We start from the raw sequence: 18,016 nt of genomic DNA, 5'->3' as shown, positions 1-18,016 counted from the left end.
GTGGCCCCAGCTACAGCCACTTCCCCAGCCTAAAGGCTGCTTTCTCCAGCCACAGCCCCTTCCCAGGCCTGTTTTTAACCCCTTCAGGGCAGGAGCAGGGGTCCACCCTGCTACAGTCATATATAGAGTGATCGCTTTGTGAAAAGTGTTCACCCAGAGGCGATAGGGTATCTTTTTCTTTTATCATTTTTCTACATGAGTTCATTCAAGAGTGCAGTGATTGTCTGTGATTTCACCACATATTTACTATTGTGCATTTATTGGGGCAACTATTTTTTGTAAAGACTATTCAAATTTGTGTTACCTTTACTTCCCCTATTTGCATAATTACAGCTTTAATTCCTTTAATTATCACTTTCTAAAGCCAAGTACCTTACTACATGAAGTATAGTTTAATTTTGCTTACCAGCCTTCCCTGAGATCAGGGTGACAGGACAACAGACCCTACAATCAAGGAAGTTTAGATAAAGCAAAAAGATAAATTTGCATTATACTCAAAGTCTCATGAATGTGAGCAAGGAAGTCAAAGACAGGAAAATTCCTAAAAAACAAGATAAAAGCAACCATATAAAAGTTATAGAGCAAAGTAGAAGTAAACTCCATGCATCTGAAGAAGTGGGTATTCATCCACGAAAGCTCATGCTCCAAAACGTCTGTTAGTCTATAAGGTGCCACAGGATTCTTTGCTGCTTTTCCATTAAAAAAGATATATAATACTGTAGCTTAACGTCTTTGCTAAGGATCACCACTGGGATGGAATAATATACAGTCATGTTCATTTTGGGTAAATTGCTACCAGTTTTAGTTTTGTTCATGAATAATTTTTTATTGTGCTAGATGAACTAATAAATGAAAATCAATCATTGTGCAGCAGCAAAGTCCTTATTTTCCCAAGCAAATTGTAGGCCCATCACTTTCATGGTCCTACAAATGGGAATGCAGAAAAAGTGACTAGAGCTTCCTAGGCAGTTAACCCTATTTATAGCCCCTCCCACCCAGGGATAGCAACTAATCAAATTGCATTCACCAGACACTGAGAACTGTGTTGTTCCAGATTGTCAGCCCATGGAACGTGCATAAACAAGGACAGGTGGGAAACAGTGTCCCATGCTTTCAAAGGGAAGGGATGGAGTAAAGAAAGTGTCTGCAGAAGCACACACTCCTACTGAATAAAACAATATAATTGTTTAAAGCAAACAAAATAAATTTGCTTACATATATTTTGAAATAGACTAGAAAAGCAAGTATAGTAGCCACTAGGGCAAGGCAACAATGTGATTTTTGGACTTTCTGTGAATGGTGGTACTGTGACGGGTAGGACCCCTTGGAAAGTCACCTGATGTGCTGAGATACCACTGAGTCTACCTGTTCTGCCAGCATGAGTCCCTTTTTACCTGTCTTGCTGAGCCAGACCCTTAAAACCTCCTCTAACAACACACAGGCAGGGCCACACCCAACTGCACATCAGCTCTGGGAACATTCCGCTTAAGGGACTTGCTCCAGCACTCAGATGTCCACCTCACTTGGAGTACAGACCCGAAGATATATTATATTCGCCTCTTCCCCAATGTGGAAGAGGATATGCACAATTTCTTGTCCCCCCACAACCCACCACAGTTAGAAATCATATAAACTGGGTTGTCTTATAAATGAAAAATAAAGTTATTAACTATAATAGGTGTATTTTAAGTAGTTAAGGAGGTAGCAGACAGAACAAGGCAGATTATTAAGAAATAAAACAGAGCATGCAAACTACACTAAAGAAACTGGTTACATGTGAGTTCTCACCCTAAATGGTGGTTCTAATAATCTTCTTCACAGGCCAGATGCCCTTCCAGCCTGGGTCCACTTCTTTCCCTCTGTGCAGTCTTAGGTGTTTACAGCAGTCATATTGGGTGGGATAGCAGGGGAGAACTGATCACCTGGATTGCCTCACTCCCCACCCTTAAATAGTATTTGCATAAGGTGGGAGTCCTTTGTTTCCTAATTTGATCCCCCTTCCCTTACAGTGGAAAGTTACAAGAAGTCATAGGTGATGTTTTAGTATCAGGTGACAAAACCACCTGACTCTGTTGGGCCCTTGTAGTCATTCTTCACAGCCTGATCCACATGTTCACAGGAAGACTAAGCTCTTTTACAGTCCATTGTCCTTGTTGCTGGGCTATCCACCCTGTTTGACTTTTCCATTGTTGTACCAGAAGTATTGGCAGTGGGTATCACCCAAAGTAGCATAGTTGAAATACAGATACCGAGTCAAGATTCCTAATTTCAGATAAAGAAATGATACATGCATACAAATAGGATAATCTTATTCAATAAATCATAGCCTTTCCAATGATATCTCACATGAGCCATTTTCATAAAGTATATCTGTTATGTTATTTTCATATCATAAGCATATTTTCATAAAGTATATGGAATGACATGTCACATTTGTGGGTTGTTTTTTCTTCGGATTTATTTGTCAAACAGTTCATTTTGAATGAATAAGAGTAGAAAAATAGGATAGCTTTTTCATAATTTCTATGAAATAATGAGAATATTGATTTTTCTTTTGTAGTTAAAAAAAGGTTTTGAGTTAATTAACTGAAATTACACCTTTTTTCCTTTGGTGTAGCCACTATTAAGTAATCTCTAAAGCTTAGTTTTCCACCTTCTTTAATTGGAAACTGATTTTTCAGCTGGATCACAAGTAGTCATCCTGGAATCCATTCTCAAGCTGCTGAAAAGTTTGTTGAAAAGGCCAGTTCTTCACAAACTGCTACAGTGATAAAAATCTTAGTAAGGTAATTAGAGGAGACAATAGAGAGAGTGATCCAGATAGGATGTATTTCATAAAAATATAAGAAGGAATAGATGCAAAATCCTAATGGACTTGTTTATGCACTCCTGATTAAAGGTTTATTATTAATTTATTTGCAAGATAAAGATGTTATTTCATCTGTAGAATTAAATGAAGGTGAACATCAGCTGCCAAAATATGTTCAGTAGTACTTTTGTATGGTGTATATAATATTAAGATCCAGAAACATACTAAAGATTGTTCTGAGAAGACAGTCTGTACTGTGTTCTGTCACTCACCTATACAGAAGAGATGGTATAAATATAGATTCTGTTCTAGCTGTGTACAATTAGGTTTTTTGAGGCAGCAGGGGGGATAATTGAAACATGATTGTTGATATAATTAAAGCATTTAAATCTTATATCTCAATATCCATTTATACAATGTGACTTTTAAAAAGGTCCCACTGGAAGTCAGGTTTGGGGATGTCTATGGCTGGAGAGGCTTAATTGGGGGTATTAGTTGCATTTCATTCCGCCTTAAGGTTGTGCAGGATGGTTTCTTTAAGAAAACAAGATACAACTCATCAAACATGCTGTTGCAATTTCAATCAGCTAGAAAAATCAAAGGTCATTTGGCAAATGTAAACTATTGCGTATATATGCATAGTACAATCCACTATATAATATTTTAGTGAACTGAATTAAAATGAGTGTGCTATGTACATATCATCATTATTCTGCATATTTATAATCAGACATCTTACAACATTGGACCTCTCCACAAACTAATTCAGTTATTACTTAAATTGCAGTCAAAGGGAATCCTTACATTAAATCTGGAGCATGTGATGCTCCTCAGCAGAAGTTTGGTGCAAAATGAGCTTTGGTAATCTATTTCCTAAATGCGTGTACTGGTGTGACTGACTACAATGAAATCCAGGTTATATGTTTACCTAGTTTCCACATTGGGATCCCATTATAGCTCCTAAACTACAGCTGTCCATTACTACCAAATCAAATATAGAAGAGAAAGAGAGTGCCTTAAGAATTGAGAGAGGAAATTTCCTTTCATTGAAATTTTAGTTTTGAGTAAGATGTACCTGTGAAAATAAAGAAAATGTAGAAAAGGTGTGTGCTGTCAGTCAGTAAAATAGAACTGGAACTAGCTAAGACAACAAAGGACTACCACAATTACCATCTTATTAATTGTTTATTAATGGAAACAAGGAAAAATAACAGATTGGGTTTCACTAGGTTTGACCAGTTATCAACAGATTGAAAGATTTTTCACATTTAATAGGGTAGTTTACAGTATATAGCATTATTGTAAATATCAACAGAAGATACTATATTAAGAAAATTCAACATCTGGGCTGAGTTCAATATATAAAAACCTCATGCCTTTTAAAAGTCAAAACACCTCCACAGACCTGGGAAAGTACAGGGGAAGGCAATTCTTCCTATCCTGTACAACAGCACTGTTCTGGAGTACTGCCATGATCTGCCCAGACATGCCTGAATCTTGGATGACTAGCATTGTTCCTCACATTCCTTTTATGCTTCAGACTGTAAGATAGATTGTGCCTATCCTCTGCAATGGTCCCCTAGAAGGGGAAAGGGATCCTTGAGCATTTCCCTAATCTGGCACACCTGTGCCAATGAAGGCATAATTTTAAACTCTTAATTTAGAGCATTTACCACATCAGATTCTTCAATGTATGTATATAAAGCCTATGCAAAAACATAGATTTACAAAAGCTATAAGGAATTGTGTTATTACTTGTATCTAAGAGATTAAGAAGAGATGGTTTCATATTTCAGATTCAGTTTTATGTTTTCCTCCTAGTTGTCTCCTGTGGTGGCCTCCCTTCGCCACCAAATGGTAATAAGATTGGAACCCTAACGGTGTATGGAGCCACTGCAATCTTCACATGTAACACAGGGTACACACTAGTTGGATCTCATGTGAGAGAATGCTTAGCAAATGGTCTCTGGAGTGGCGCCGAAACCCGATGTCTGGGTAAATATACCTAAAGTCTTTCTTTACAACTCAAACTCATAACTAGATCCTGGAAATGCAACGCTGTCAGGTGAATGTGTAATAAATACTATAGAAAATGAAGCTGTCCTAATATGGAAAATGTGCCATGTTGTGTATTATTTTCTTGTCCTCTATTAGAATTTAGCTGTTTTTATCTAATTATGCCTAATATTTTAGAACAAAAGCTTAGGGAGTGTCCAACAGAAGGAACAAAATACTCTTTTGTTCATAAAGACAGGCATGGCACAATAAATTATATTCTATCACAACTTCTCACCTGAGATATAAACAAAATTAAAAGGCATTCATAGTGAAGTTGGATTCTTTCTTTAATTTTTATATTGCAGTTCAATATATGGATTCCCTTGCCCCATTTTGTTTTTTGTCCATATGAAGACTTTAGTAGAAAGACTTTGTTCTTCCACATTTAGAGCAAAAAGAAGGTAATAGCACAATAAATGCGTTCTGACATACAACCCCCTTGCACTCTCATTCCTTTGGTAATTTTTTTAGTTAATAAAGAAAATCAGAGGGAAAGAAATGAGAAATTCAGTGCAAAATGGACAGTATTGAAACCAACTTTTAGTAATCTTGTTAATATACTCTTGAAGACCATAAAAGGTATACGAGATAAAGTAATTATTATGTGTGTATTAAATTGTTCTATAGCTCAAAAACAGCATTGTTTTATCATGCAATTCAGAAATGCATCATTTCTGTGTGTTTGACTGACTAAGTATATCTATATGTAAAGGGTCTTCGTGTTCCTTTTAGGCAGACTTCAGTGTGGTGTTAAAATGAGTGAGGACCATTTATGCACAGAGAAAAGTTTAATGATTTGCAATAAACTGTGATATACATGTAAATTACTATTTCTTGAATGCATTCCTAGGATATCAAAATGCTGCATCTATCTTCACAAGTCTTGTTTCCTTCAAAGATAAAATTAGCATAAGAAACAAACTAGATAATTAATAATACATACAATAGGTGTCATCAAGGTGAAAGACTTCTGTATTGATTTGCTATCTATGCCACATCATAATGTTTCATGGAACACAATAGTTCACCAGGATATGATTGTCAGGCACATTAAACATTCCTATTTCATCCAGTATTAAATACTAAAACTATTTTATAAGGAAACTGAAAATAGCTGTGACATTAAATATTAAGGCAGATACCTTATTGATAACTGAGTGGGTTAACAAGTGGGTTAATAATAATGTTTGCCTAATTTAATTTATATTTATAATTTGTTTTATTTCTTTTCCAAATATAGCAAATGTACCATAATAGACAAAGTAACTATAGAGGTTATGATGAAGGGAGGAAAGAGGAAGCAACATATCCATCTTCAGGATCCACATTAATCAGAGCCCTTTAAAATGGTAGCCCAATTTGCTCTGAATTTTTTGGGCCTTCTCCTTCTGCAGAGTGCCAGTCATTCATTAGCTGTGATTTGCCTAGCTTTGTGAATTTGTCACAAAAGTAACAGTTTTAGTTTCTTTAATGTAATTTATTTATTTTTGTTTACTAATTTTTAAATTATTTTGTCCAATTTATAAAATGCTTGATCGAAAAATAAAATCACTCAGTATAAATTCTATAAAAATAGATCAACACTGAACTCTGCATATGAGCACACTCACAGAGAACTCTACCTTCTGCACACCCAAATCCATTCAAAATAATTCCTCAAGCAAAAGTTTGGGTAAACTGATAGCCCTTGCAGAATCTCCTGAAGCTCAAAACACTTGTGCTTGAGTGAGCAAGATCAAGTCAAAACTGAAAAAACCTGCCCAAAGCCCCACCTCTTTAAACTTGTGTGGCTTTGGCTCAAGTATCTCAAGTGTTCTCCGTTGCTAAGGTATCATATGAGAAGACAGTGAGCCTCTAAGGTAACCAGCACCCAAACTTCAGAGATATAGGTCAAAACTAATCTGTACCTGGAAACACACTGAAGCCAATCTGGACTGCAGAGCTCTAGTTCTATATGCAATCCATAAGCACTACCTCTACATAAAAGACCATGATGATACACTATGACTGAGCACTTAAGAACTGTGCTTGACTTAGCATGTAATTAATCCCATTGACTTTTCATGTTAGGTTAAGTATTCACATAAGTGATTTGCTTGGTCAGGGTTCAGCATCACAATTGCCAGCTTTCATGTGGTAAATAAGCACCTCCACTTTCACAATAAACCAAAAATCAAGCTAATCCCATTTCAAAACAAGGCCCAAACAAGCCAGTCCCTAAGAATCCCAACACTCGATGTGACTAGATCCCCCTTGTGTTCAGTCTGGGACTGTGGTGGGCCTGCTGTGCACCCCTGACTTTCTCTTCCCCTTACTCGTGCTTGCTGGGAGCCAATCAAAAAAAAAAGAAGAAAAAAAAAGGGCAACAAACTACAAGCCAAACAAGCTACAAGCCAAAAATAGCCAACAAGCAACTCACAAGCCAGTTAAGCCAAAAACAAGCCCAATTTCTGAATCCCCCTTGTCGTTCCCCACTCCCCGGCCCCCAGGTTTGGCATGTCTGCTCAGCACTTTGCAGAAGCTATATGTGAGCAGTAGTATTCTGCTTTATTTGCAGCTTTAGAGTGGTTTTCAAGTGGCTAGCCATGAAAGGTGCATTGCATAATCCAGTCTTGTGCTGACAAATATGGTCTGGTCCACATCTAAAAGGAGAGGCTACAATCTCCTGGCCAGGCACAGATAGATAATCATTTGAATTCAATGTTAAGTAAAGGAAGACAACCTCCTGTGTCATGAGACCAGATACTGACTCAGACAGCTCTTCTAAACATTTTTCCAAAGCAATCAGCATTACTTTTGTCTTATATGTCTTAAGTTTCAGACAACTAGTGTGCTTCCCATCCTAAATCTTGACTAGAAACTGGGAAAATAGAGATTCTTGCCCAGTCAACAGCCATGCAGATTCAATGGAAAAGAGCTATAAATTTATCAGCAACACCAGATTGACACTACACTCCAACCCACATCCCTTTCTACATCAGCAGCCTTTCATATGCATTGAATAGGAGTAGGTGCAAAAATACAAACTTGTGGCATTTGCCCAGGGATAGAGTCAAATTCCCATGGGTGTCATTCAGATGTTTTAACCATAAGACCATCCTTTCTCTTCCAGCAGTTCTCTGCCTCATTCACTGTCCTCCTTCCAACTTTTGCAAAAAATGACAAAGGAGTACTATGCATAACAGTGGCAGGGGGAGTCAGGAAAAAATGAAGCCTGAGTTCTGTATGCATAAGTGGGCTGAATTAAGTTTGTATTATCAACCTTAATTTATACGTTATCTAACTTTTGAGTGGTTGATTTTTTAGCCTTCATGTTTTAACATAGTTTTTTTAAATGTAATTTTATAGTAGGTCATCATTTACAGATCAGCATTTGTCAAAAGTTACCATGCACTATTATCTGTTAGAGTTCAATTTTACCCAACAATGTACTTAAACAGAAGATAATTCCACCATCTCAGATATTGCTGTAGTGATAACAGCTGGCAAATATTGGCTTTGTAATAGTGATTACTAAACATGCAAATCTGTCTAAGTATTTTCATGATCCCCCATTACAATAATATCTGAGCTCTTCACAGGCATCAGGTTTAAAACAAACAGATGGAAGCACTTCTTAACACAATGCAGTCAATCTGTGGAACTCATTGCCAGGGAATGTTGTAAAAATATAACTGGGTTAAAAAAACAAACTAGATAAGGTCATGGAGGATGGGACCATCAATGACAATTAACCAAGATCGTCAGGGACATAAACCCAAGCTCCAGGTGTCGCTAGGGTGACCAGATGTCCCATTTTTAAAGGGACAGTCCTGGTTTTTAGGCCTTTTTCTTATGTAAGCACCTATTATCTCCTACCCCCTGTCCTGTTTTTTCACAGTTGCTATCTGGTAACCCTAGGTGTCCCTTTATCTCCAGATGCCAGAAGATATTGGATTGGGATTGGGATTGGATGAAAAAGAATGGATCTCTCAAAATTGCTCTGTTGTGTGCAGTCTCTCAGAAGCATCTGGCACTGATGACAGACGAGATACTGGGCTACACGGACCATTGGTCTGACCCAATATCAGGGCTGGCGCTACCATTTAGGCAGCCTAGGCAATTGCCTAGGGCGCCAGAATAAATGGTGGGTGCCATTTTGCCGGAGGGGGCGGCAGGCTGCTCCGGTGGAGCCGCCGCAGTGGTGCCTGCGGAGGGTCCGGTGCTCTGCGGCTCCGGTGGAGCTGCCGCAGTCGTGCCTGTGGACAGTCGGCTGCTCGCGCAGCTCCGGTGGACCTCCTGCAGGCACCACTGTGGCAGCTCCACCAGAGCCACGGAGCACCGGACCCTCCACAGGCACCACTGCGGCAGCTCCACCGGAGCCGCGGGACCAGCGCGTGGGGTGGTGGAATTGCCGGCCGCCTAGGGCGCTCAAACCCCTGGTGCCAGTCCTGCCCAATATGGCTGTTCTTATGCCATGGTCTTGCCACTATGTATTAGCAGAATGTAATGCCAAGAAAACACCTCTCAAATGACATAAAAGAACTACATGTTGAGAGTGTGAATGCACAAATGTGTGCAAAAAGATTAGGAATGAAAGTTTTTGGTTAATGATTTTCTTGAGACTATCCTCTAAAAACTATACATTCTACTACTTCTGATGAGAGAGAGTGAGTCTGTGTGTGTGGCAAATTTTCAGTAGCATTATATCATCACCCTCCAGCATCTCCTTAATGAAAAGGAAATTCTTTAAAGTCTTTCTTGGTATTTCTTAATGGTTTGTTGAGGCCCAGCTAATTTTCCTTTCTGAAGAAAATAGCTTTATCTGATACACATGCTGAAACTGACTTTCTCATACCAAGTTTTTAGTGTGGCAGACTATCTCATCCATTTCAAAAGTCATTTGGAACACAAAGGCTTTGAATTCTAGTTATGATGTTTGGGAGCTGCAGCCATTTTAATTTATTTTCTAACACATTTATTTCTTTATTTATTCAGAGGTTTTTTCTTTGCACAGGATAGCATCTCAGCACTTCTACTTGGTTCTATTACCAATATATAGTCATCATAGTGCCAGTGTACTTATGACATATTTTGTCCCCAAAGTACACTCTCTTTATTACTTTTTCTGTTTTAATGTTATTTCTGATACAAGATGTCATTTGCTATACCATGGTGATGACTTACAAGAAGATTGAATCCTTTTGTAAGTACCATGACATTCATATTGCTACAATAGCAAGATGCAGTGGTGTTTGAAGTATTTTGTTGGAAGATGTGGCTAGATTGTTTTTGTTTTTGTTTTGTTTAACTCTTCACAGTTTTTTTTCTGTCTGAAAATACACATTGTTAAGAGTGATGGCATCTTGTTATATAAAATAGAGACCTAAATATAGATGGAAATAATATACACAGTTATTTTAATAAATATGTCATGTAGTATGCAGGCCAAAAATGGAAAAAGAAACCAGACTGGCCAGTGTCTAACAAAAAGAGGAGTGGAAATATTCCCAAGTCCCTGTTTAGTGGCTTATATAGAACCCAATGCAAGTGAGTTATATCAGACACAGAGGTTTTATTTTTGCACTAAGTCAAGATCAGGGAGTATGTGTCAGGCTTCATTCCGTTTTAACATATTATGACCAAAAAAAACACCTGTCTGATCTTCTGATCAGTAACAACAGTCCTTAGCACAAACTAAGCAATACTTACTATCAGTATTCTCCTATGTTTGAATAATAAATTATTCTAATCTCTGGAACCCTAGATAGCATTCTCTTTGTTTTCCTGTATGCTTGCTGTGAAATACATCTGCAGATTAAACAACCCCAAAGATGAATTCATCATTGTAGCCAAAAATTGAGGATCATGTAATCTAAAGATGGAAAAGGCCTATTAGGTCATCTCATCAATCTGCCTTTCAGCACAGGATTGTTCCTTACTGGAAATTTACTAATGTATATTCCATTCGTGTTTTAAATGTGCCAAGCAGTGCACCTTCCAGCACTTATTTGGGAAATTGTTACACAGGGTAATAGATATCTGTATCAGGAAGATTTTCCTGATATGCAGCTTGATTTTTTCTGTGTTCAATTTCATACATTTACACCCAACAATGCCTCTTTTTATTGGCCTTTGTGTTGTCATAACATTTTACAAATCTATGACTAATTGGATGTCCATTATCACCCTTCAGTCCCTTTGATTGTTTTGATTTCGCTTTCTAGCTTTATTCGTCTGAGTATCTGTGTTTCAAATTATTTTCCCCAGAAGTATTTTCACTTTTTAAAGGTTGCAGCAGCAACTGTTGATGTCATTTATTAGTCTGTTAAAATTAGTGTTTGTCTTATGATGCTTCCTATTTCTTTTTCTTAAACATTTTTTGTGAGTCTTTGGTATTTGTTTAATATGCCAGGCCAACTTCTCTGGTGAATGAAACTCTCTGTTTAGATATTGTTGAGAAAACTCACATCACCCTCACCAAGAGGTATGACACTTCTGGGGCTGAAAAGCAGTTCCTTTATTATGTCACTTTGCCATCTCAAGTCTAGCCCAGGTCAATAGTGACAGTGATGCCTGTAAAAAGTTCTTGTTAGATGTATGCCGTGCATGACTTTTGCCAGAATTGTGCCTATCTATAGACGTTTCTTTTAGATATTATTATCTCACATTTCAAGTGCAAAATACACCAATATGTTTTCAACGGGGCTTTAGGTCTGATTCAAAAAGCACATTAAACCCAATAGAAAGACTCCCATTGATTTTCAGCATGCAATGGATCAGGGCTTTGGGATCCAAGGGAGAAGAGAGCCTTTCAGAGCTAGTGTGCTGGCAAAAATTTAGCTCAGTACAACTGTGGCTGAAAATAGTTCTCATTTACGTAGGCCCATTAGCCTATGTGAAAACAACTCATGATCTCTATCCAGTTTCTAATGGACTAATATCCATATCACAAAAAAGTTATCAAACTGGCATTCGTGTTAGCTGTCTCAGAAACGGTGTCCAAGAGAGCTGTAAAGTAACTATTCTATGGATAATTAAAGGCTTTCAATTTCCAGGCAGTTAATATGAAAACATTTAGTGCCCAATCCTACAAAATGGCCAATGAGTCCAAAGGCCAGATTTTTCATCCTGGCTTGATCCCATGCACTGGTTTTCCTTGTAACCTTTTGTGCCCACAAAAATTGCACCTGCAATTCATAAGACCAAACATGTCTGTATACATTTGCAAATCAAAATGGTATTTAGGTGTCTAGCAATTAATAATTCTGATTCAGAACAGCACTTAAGTAAGTGCTTAACCCCATCCCTACACAGAACAGCTCTTAAGTATGTTTTTAAATCCCATTGAAGACAAGGATGGAGTTAAACACATGCTTAAATGTTAGGCTGAGTAGATATGCCTTGCTGAATTAGGACCAATGTTTGTCCTGCTATGAATTTTAAATGTAAAATTTCACTCCCCCCAAAAGAAAGACATATTTCAAAATTTAGGCCTAAATGTCTATTTAACAACTTTCAAAAATACTAGGTAGCCTTTTTTTCAAAAGCATAAAAATGTAATTAAAAAATCTGTAAAAATCCAGAAAAATAGAGACTTTTACATGGCTAACTCTGAACTACTGTATAAGGTCTTTATCCTGCAATTGATTGTGCACAGGTAAACTGCTGCACCCTGAAAGAACCCTTTGATTTTTTTTTTGATTATACAGAAAAATAAAATAACTCTGGCTGTTGCTTGTATATCAAGCTCTCTAATGGAAGTGCTGACCCAACCTTGAACCTGTTCAGTAATTTCTTTAGTTCTTGAAAGCATATTGTAAGAAATGATCCACTAACAGCCTCCTTAATGTATGTAGAACCTAATTTGACCTGATTGGGAAATTAGATAAATTTGCTGTTTTATTGTCCCGCTCCTTCAGTTCCTGAGTTGTTGGGATGTTTAATCTAATCAAGGCCAGACTGACAGAAAACCATTAAATCTAGTAACTGGAGTGATCTGTAAGTGAAATGAATAACATGGGAAGTGCACAGGGCTGCTAAGTTCTTATTCAGATAGCAATAATATAATATTCCAGTTGGCACTTCTGAATTATCCTTGTACCTGAGATTTCCTGTGCTTCCATATATATGGCTTTAATGCAGCCATTGCACCTTAATTTTTCACTCATTGATTATTCAATAATCAAAATTCAAGTGTAAGGAATATCAGGATTTGGGTTGACTGAGAAGACTGTGCAAGAGTACACAGTTTCTGTTTGATTCAAACCATATGTGATTATTAAACTCTTTTTCTTTCTAGTAACCCTTCATATTCCTTTTTTTCATCTGTTTCATAGGCATTTTTCATCAAAGACACTCTTGCCTCATTATCCTCAGAGGTTAGCCAATATTCAGGGCTTTATAGATTTGTTTCCATTAGGAGAAGAAGTTATTGATATGTGTCTGGTATATTCTTTGGTGCAATATTGTTTACTTACAAAGAAGGTACAAAAAGTTCTTCTTCAAATGATTATACTTGTCCATTCCACTCTAGATGTGTGCACACCCTGAGTACAGTTGCCAGAAATTTTTCCCTCAATGGTACCCATCAGGATGACTCAAGTGCCCTCTGCTACCATGCACCATTAGCACAGAAATAAAGTACCCAGCCAACTCCACACCCCACAGTTCCTTCTTACAGCCCATAACAATCATTGGAACCGTTCTTGCATTTCACAAACTCTCTAAGTGGTCTTTATTCTTACTGCACACAGTTAGTTGTAGTTATTTACTGTGGATTTTAGTGAAGTTTGATAAATTTGTTAGTTGTGAAGGGGGCTTGTGGCATTTTCATCTGATGCCTGGTGCTGAGGGATGCCTTGGTCACTGGGCTTTAAGCCCTGTGCCTCCTGTAACAAGGTTTTGCCCCTGAGCGATCTGCAGTCAAGTTGTCTGAAGTGCCTGGTAGAAGCTCAAATTGGGGACTGCTACCATATCTGCAGGGACTTTAATCCTTGCTCAAAGCAGGATTGGGAGGTCAGCCTGAACTTTTTGCTCATGGAGGCAGTACTGAGACCTCCATCTGAGCCACACCGGTCAGACTAGCACAGAGTGGCTCAGCATTGGTAAAACTGCCAGACATGTGGATCAGAGTAGAGTGCAATCTAAGCCAAAGCACTCCTCTACCTTGGTACCGTAGAAGTCAGCATTGTTGATTCCAGCACCTATTTAAGCACCATCAAGTCTGGTAACAGAAGAGCCTTCTATATCTGTGGCACCTCCTGGTACCGATACTATCTTGGAACCAAACACACCAGAGGCATTTGCCACTGCTAGAGACCTTGAAGACATTTTAGCTAGTGTGGGCCCTTCAAAGGTGGCCCTGCCTCTCAATGAGGCCATTATGAATCCTGTTAAGACTTTGTGGCAGACCCCCACATCCCTTCCTCTTCACTTCAAAAATAGCTGATCGTATATACTTTGTTCCTGCCCAAGGTTGAGTTCCTTTATACCCATCCCACCGCAGCCTGAGAATTCTGGTGATGTCCATTGCCATGGAAGAGAAAGACAGGGTCATCAGGGGCAACCTCAAATTCAAAGGATTAAAAGATATTAGGCTTGTTTGATAGGAAAAGTTTATTCTCCCAGGGGGTTTCAGCTCAGAATTGCAAACCAACAGGTGCTGCTGGGGAGGCTTGATATTAACGTGGGATTCCATGCAAAAAATCAAAGACTTGTTCCCATAAGATGCCAGGCAAGAGTTTTCCTTGATAGTGGAGGAGGGTACAGTGGTGGCAAGTGCCTCTTTAAAAGTGGCACTGGAAGACTTGTCTGCCAGGACCACGGCTTCATCAGTTGCCATGTGCAGGAGTTCGTGGCTATAGTCCTCAGGGAACCCACATGAGGTCCAACAGACTATTCAGGACCTACCCTTCGAAGGAGCTTGATCTTTTAGGAGCAGATGGACACAAAGCTTCATTGGCTAAAAGACACAAGAGCCCCCCTAAAATCCCTAGGGTTATATTCCCCTGCTCCTTCAAGAAAGTACTATAGGCCTCAACAGCCCCTTCGAAAGCAGTGGACGTGTTATTCCTTGACTTTAGTAAAGCTTTTGATATGATTCCCTACAGTATTCTTGACAGAAACTTAAAGAATTATGGACTGGATGAATGGACTATAAGGTGGATAGAAAGCTGGATAGATCGTTGGGATCAACAGATAGTGATCAATGGCTCCATATCTGGTTGGCAACTTGTATCAAGCGGAGTGCCCCAAGGATCAGACCTGGGGCCGGTTTTGTTCAATATCTTCATTAATGATCTGGAGGATGGCGTGGCCTGCACCCTCAGAAAGTTTGCAGATGACCGAATGGCTAGGCAGCAGTTCTGCAGAAAAGGACCTAGGGGTTACAGTGAACGAGAAGCTGAATATGAGTCAACGTCAATGCGTGCCCCACACAATCATCCAGGATGTTCTAAGCAGTCATTTTGATTGGATGTTTTAAGATGCCATACCAGTTTCTGTGATTCCAGACCCTGATTTGTCATAGACTCATAGACTCTAGGACTGGAAGGGACCTCGAGAGGTCATCGAGTCCAGTCTCCTGCCCTCATGGCAGGACCAAATACTGTCTAGACCATCCCTAATAGATATTTATCTAACCTACTCTTAAATATCTCCTGAGATGGAGATTCCACAACTTCCCTAGGCAATCTATTCCAGTGTTTAACTACCCTGACAGTTAGGAACTTTTTCCTAATGTCCAACCTAAATCTCCCTTGCTGCAGTTTAAGCCCGTTGCTACTTGTTCTGTCATTGGAGGCTAAGGTGAACAAGTTTTCTCCCTCCTCCTGATGACACCCTTTTAGATACCTGAAAACTGCTATCATGTCCCCTCTGTCTTCTCTTTTCCAAACTAAACAAAGCCAATTCCTTCAGCCTTCCTTCATAGGTCAAGTTCTCAAGACCTTTAATCATTCTTGTTGCTCTTCTCTGGACTCTCTCCAATTTCTCCACATCTTTCTTGAAATGCGGTGCCCAGAACTGGACACAATACTCCAGTTGAGGCCTAACCAGCGCAGAGGTGGTTGTCCTTTATTTGCAAACCACCTTTACCACTTTTTGGTGCTTGGTCCTGAATTACCACAGACTGTTGAATGTTGAACACGGTGGAAGTTAGATATACCCGACAGTTCATTTCCACCCCTCTTTCCCAACCCCCCACATTCCTCTTCAGGGACCCCTCTCATGAAGAACTTGTGGTCTAGGAGGTTAAATTTCTCCTTCAAGAGGGACTGTGGAAGAAGTTCTGCAGAATTTAAGAGGGGAGGGGTTCTATTCCCATTATTTCCTAATCCCGAAAGCCCGGGGAGGTGTCAGATCCATTTTGGACCTGGATCAACTCAACAACTATAAAGTTCCATATGGTCACTCTGGCATCCACTATCCCCTACTTGGATCCCAGAGACTGGCACACCATCCTTGATTTAAGAGACACTTATTTTCATGTGGAAATATACGAGGAACAAAGATTCCTCAGATTGTGGTGAACCATGCACCCTACCAGTTCATGCTTTTCCTGTTCAGCCTGTCTGCAGCTCCTCGGGTATTTACAAAATGTATGATGGTAGTGATGGCTTCCCTGAGGAAGTTAGGGGTGCAGGTCTGCCCTTATCTAAATGATTGGCTAGTCAAGGGCCAATCCATGGGTCAGGTATGGTTCAACATTTGACTTATCCAATTGACATTTAAGGCCCTAGGCCTTCTAATAAATGCATACATGTCTATCCTCTCTCCAGTGCAGAGGATATTGTTCATTGGGGTTGTCAAGGTTCCTTCCCCACTCTGAACTTTAGGGTACAGATGTGAGGACCTGCATGGACACTTCTAAGCTTAATTACTAGCTTAAATCTGGTATCGCTGCCACCATCAAGAATTTTCAGTGTCTGGATCACTCCCTTTCACCCCAAAACCTTCCACTCCCTGGGTAGCCTTGAGAGACTCCTTCACCAATTCCCTGGTGAGTCCAGATCTAATCCCTTGGATCTTAAAAAAAGGAGAAATTAACCATCCCCCCCTCCTTTCTCCCACCAACTCCTGGTGGATCCAGATCCAACTCCCTTGGGGATCTAAAAACAAGGGAAAAATCAATCAGGTATTAAGAAAAAGACTTTTAATTAAAGAAAAGAAAGGTAAAAGAAAACCCTCTGGGAGAGATTAGCATACCAGCTACTCTCACAGACAACAGATTTAAAACACAGAGGATGTTCCCCTGGGCACAAATTTAGTTACACAAAAAAAATACTCAAATACCCAATTTGATTCTACCTCTAATTGCATAAGACAGGTTACAAAGAAATAAACATAAACCTATTTATTCCTTTCTAAAACTTACTACTCTGATAAGAGGCTGATTCCTTGATCTTTTTCACTCCGGCTGAAACTGAAACTCTAAACAAAGGAAAATCTTCCCTCCTTCCTTTTGAAACATCTTGTTCCCCCATTGGTTCCTCTGGTCAGGAGTTAGCTAGGCTAGGTGAACTTTTTAACCCTTTATAGGTAAAAGAGACATTAACCCTTAACCATCTGTTTATGACAGGGGTGGTGATCAACTGTACTCAGGCCAGGGCCTACCTCTCAGACGTACATTTCCAGTCAGTCAGATCCCTGATAACACACCTCAAATCTCATCCTATCACAACACCCTGAAACTGTATGAGGGTCCAAGGTCACATGGCCTCATACACATACATGGTACAACACGCAAGAGTGCACCTCAGACCTCTCCAGGTGTGACTGGTCTTAGTGTACTCTCTAAACTGTCTCCCTCTGGATGCTGTACTTACAATACCTCCTAGGGTTCTTATCTCTGGGAGTTTTGTGTTGCCCACTCAATCAACCTTGAGGCCTCTTACCTTCTGGAAGAATAAGCTGGCAGATTACCTCATCAGGTCTTTCTCTGTATGCCATGAGTGGTCTTTCTGACCAGATGTGGCCAGAGACATTTTCCAACAATGAGGCACTCCCCAAATAGACCTATTTGCAAGCAGTTTCAACAGAAAGTGTAGCCAGTTCTGCTCTCTACAAGGCCACAGTCTGGGTTCCATCATGGTCATCTTCCTATTACAGTGGATGGGCCACCTTTATTATGCTTTCCCACCTTTCCTGCTTGTGCAGAGTACTGCTAAA

The 18,016-nt window shown here is 39.4% G+C and overlaps 1 protein-coding gene across 2 annotated transcripts in view; it reads left to right on the top strand.

Annotated features, from left to right (window-relative positions):
* Positions 1 to 18,016, top strand: part of CSMD1 (CUB and Sushi multiple domains 1) — a 2,060,432-nt gene that overhangs the window by 1,928,389 nt on the left and 114,027 nt on the right. For both annotated transcript variants that reach the window (XM_030555566.1, XM_030555565.1), the window contains exon 52: positions 4,631 to 4,804. In XM_030555566.1, coding sequence (XP_030411426.1) covers positions 4,631 to 4,804 — 174 coding nt within the window. The remainder of the gene's footprint in view (positions 1 to 4,630; positions 4,805 to 18,016) is intronic.

This window comes from Gopherus evgoodei, chromosome 3 (assembly GCF_007399415.2).
Source record: "Gopherus evgoodei ecotype Sinaloan lineage chromosome 3, rGopEvg1_v1.p, whole genome shotgun sequence".
Taxonomy (NCBI): Eukaryota; Metazoa; Chordata; order Testudines; family Testudinidae; genus Gopherus; species Gopherus evgoodei.
The sequence above is the reverse complement of the archived record's forward strand: the minus strand, read 5'-3'. Positions and strand labels throughout refer to the sequence as shown.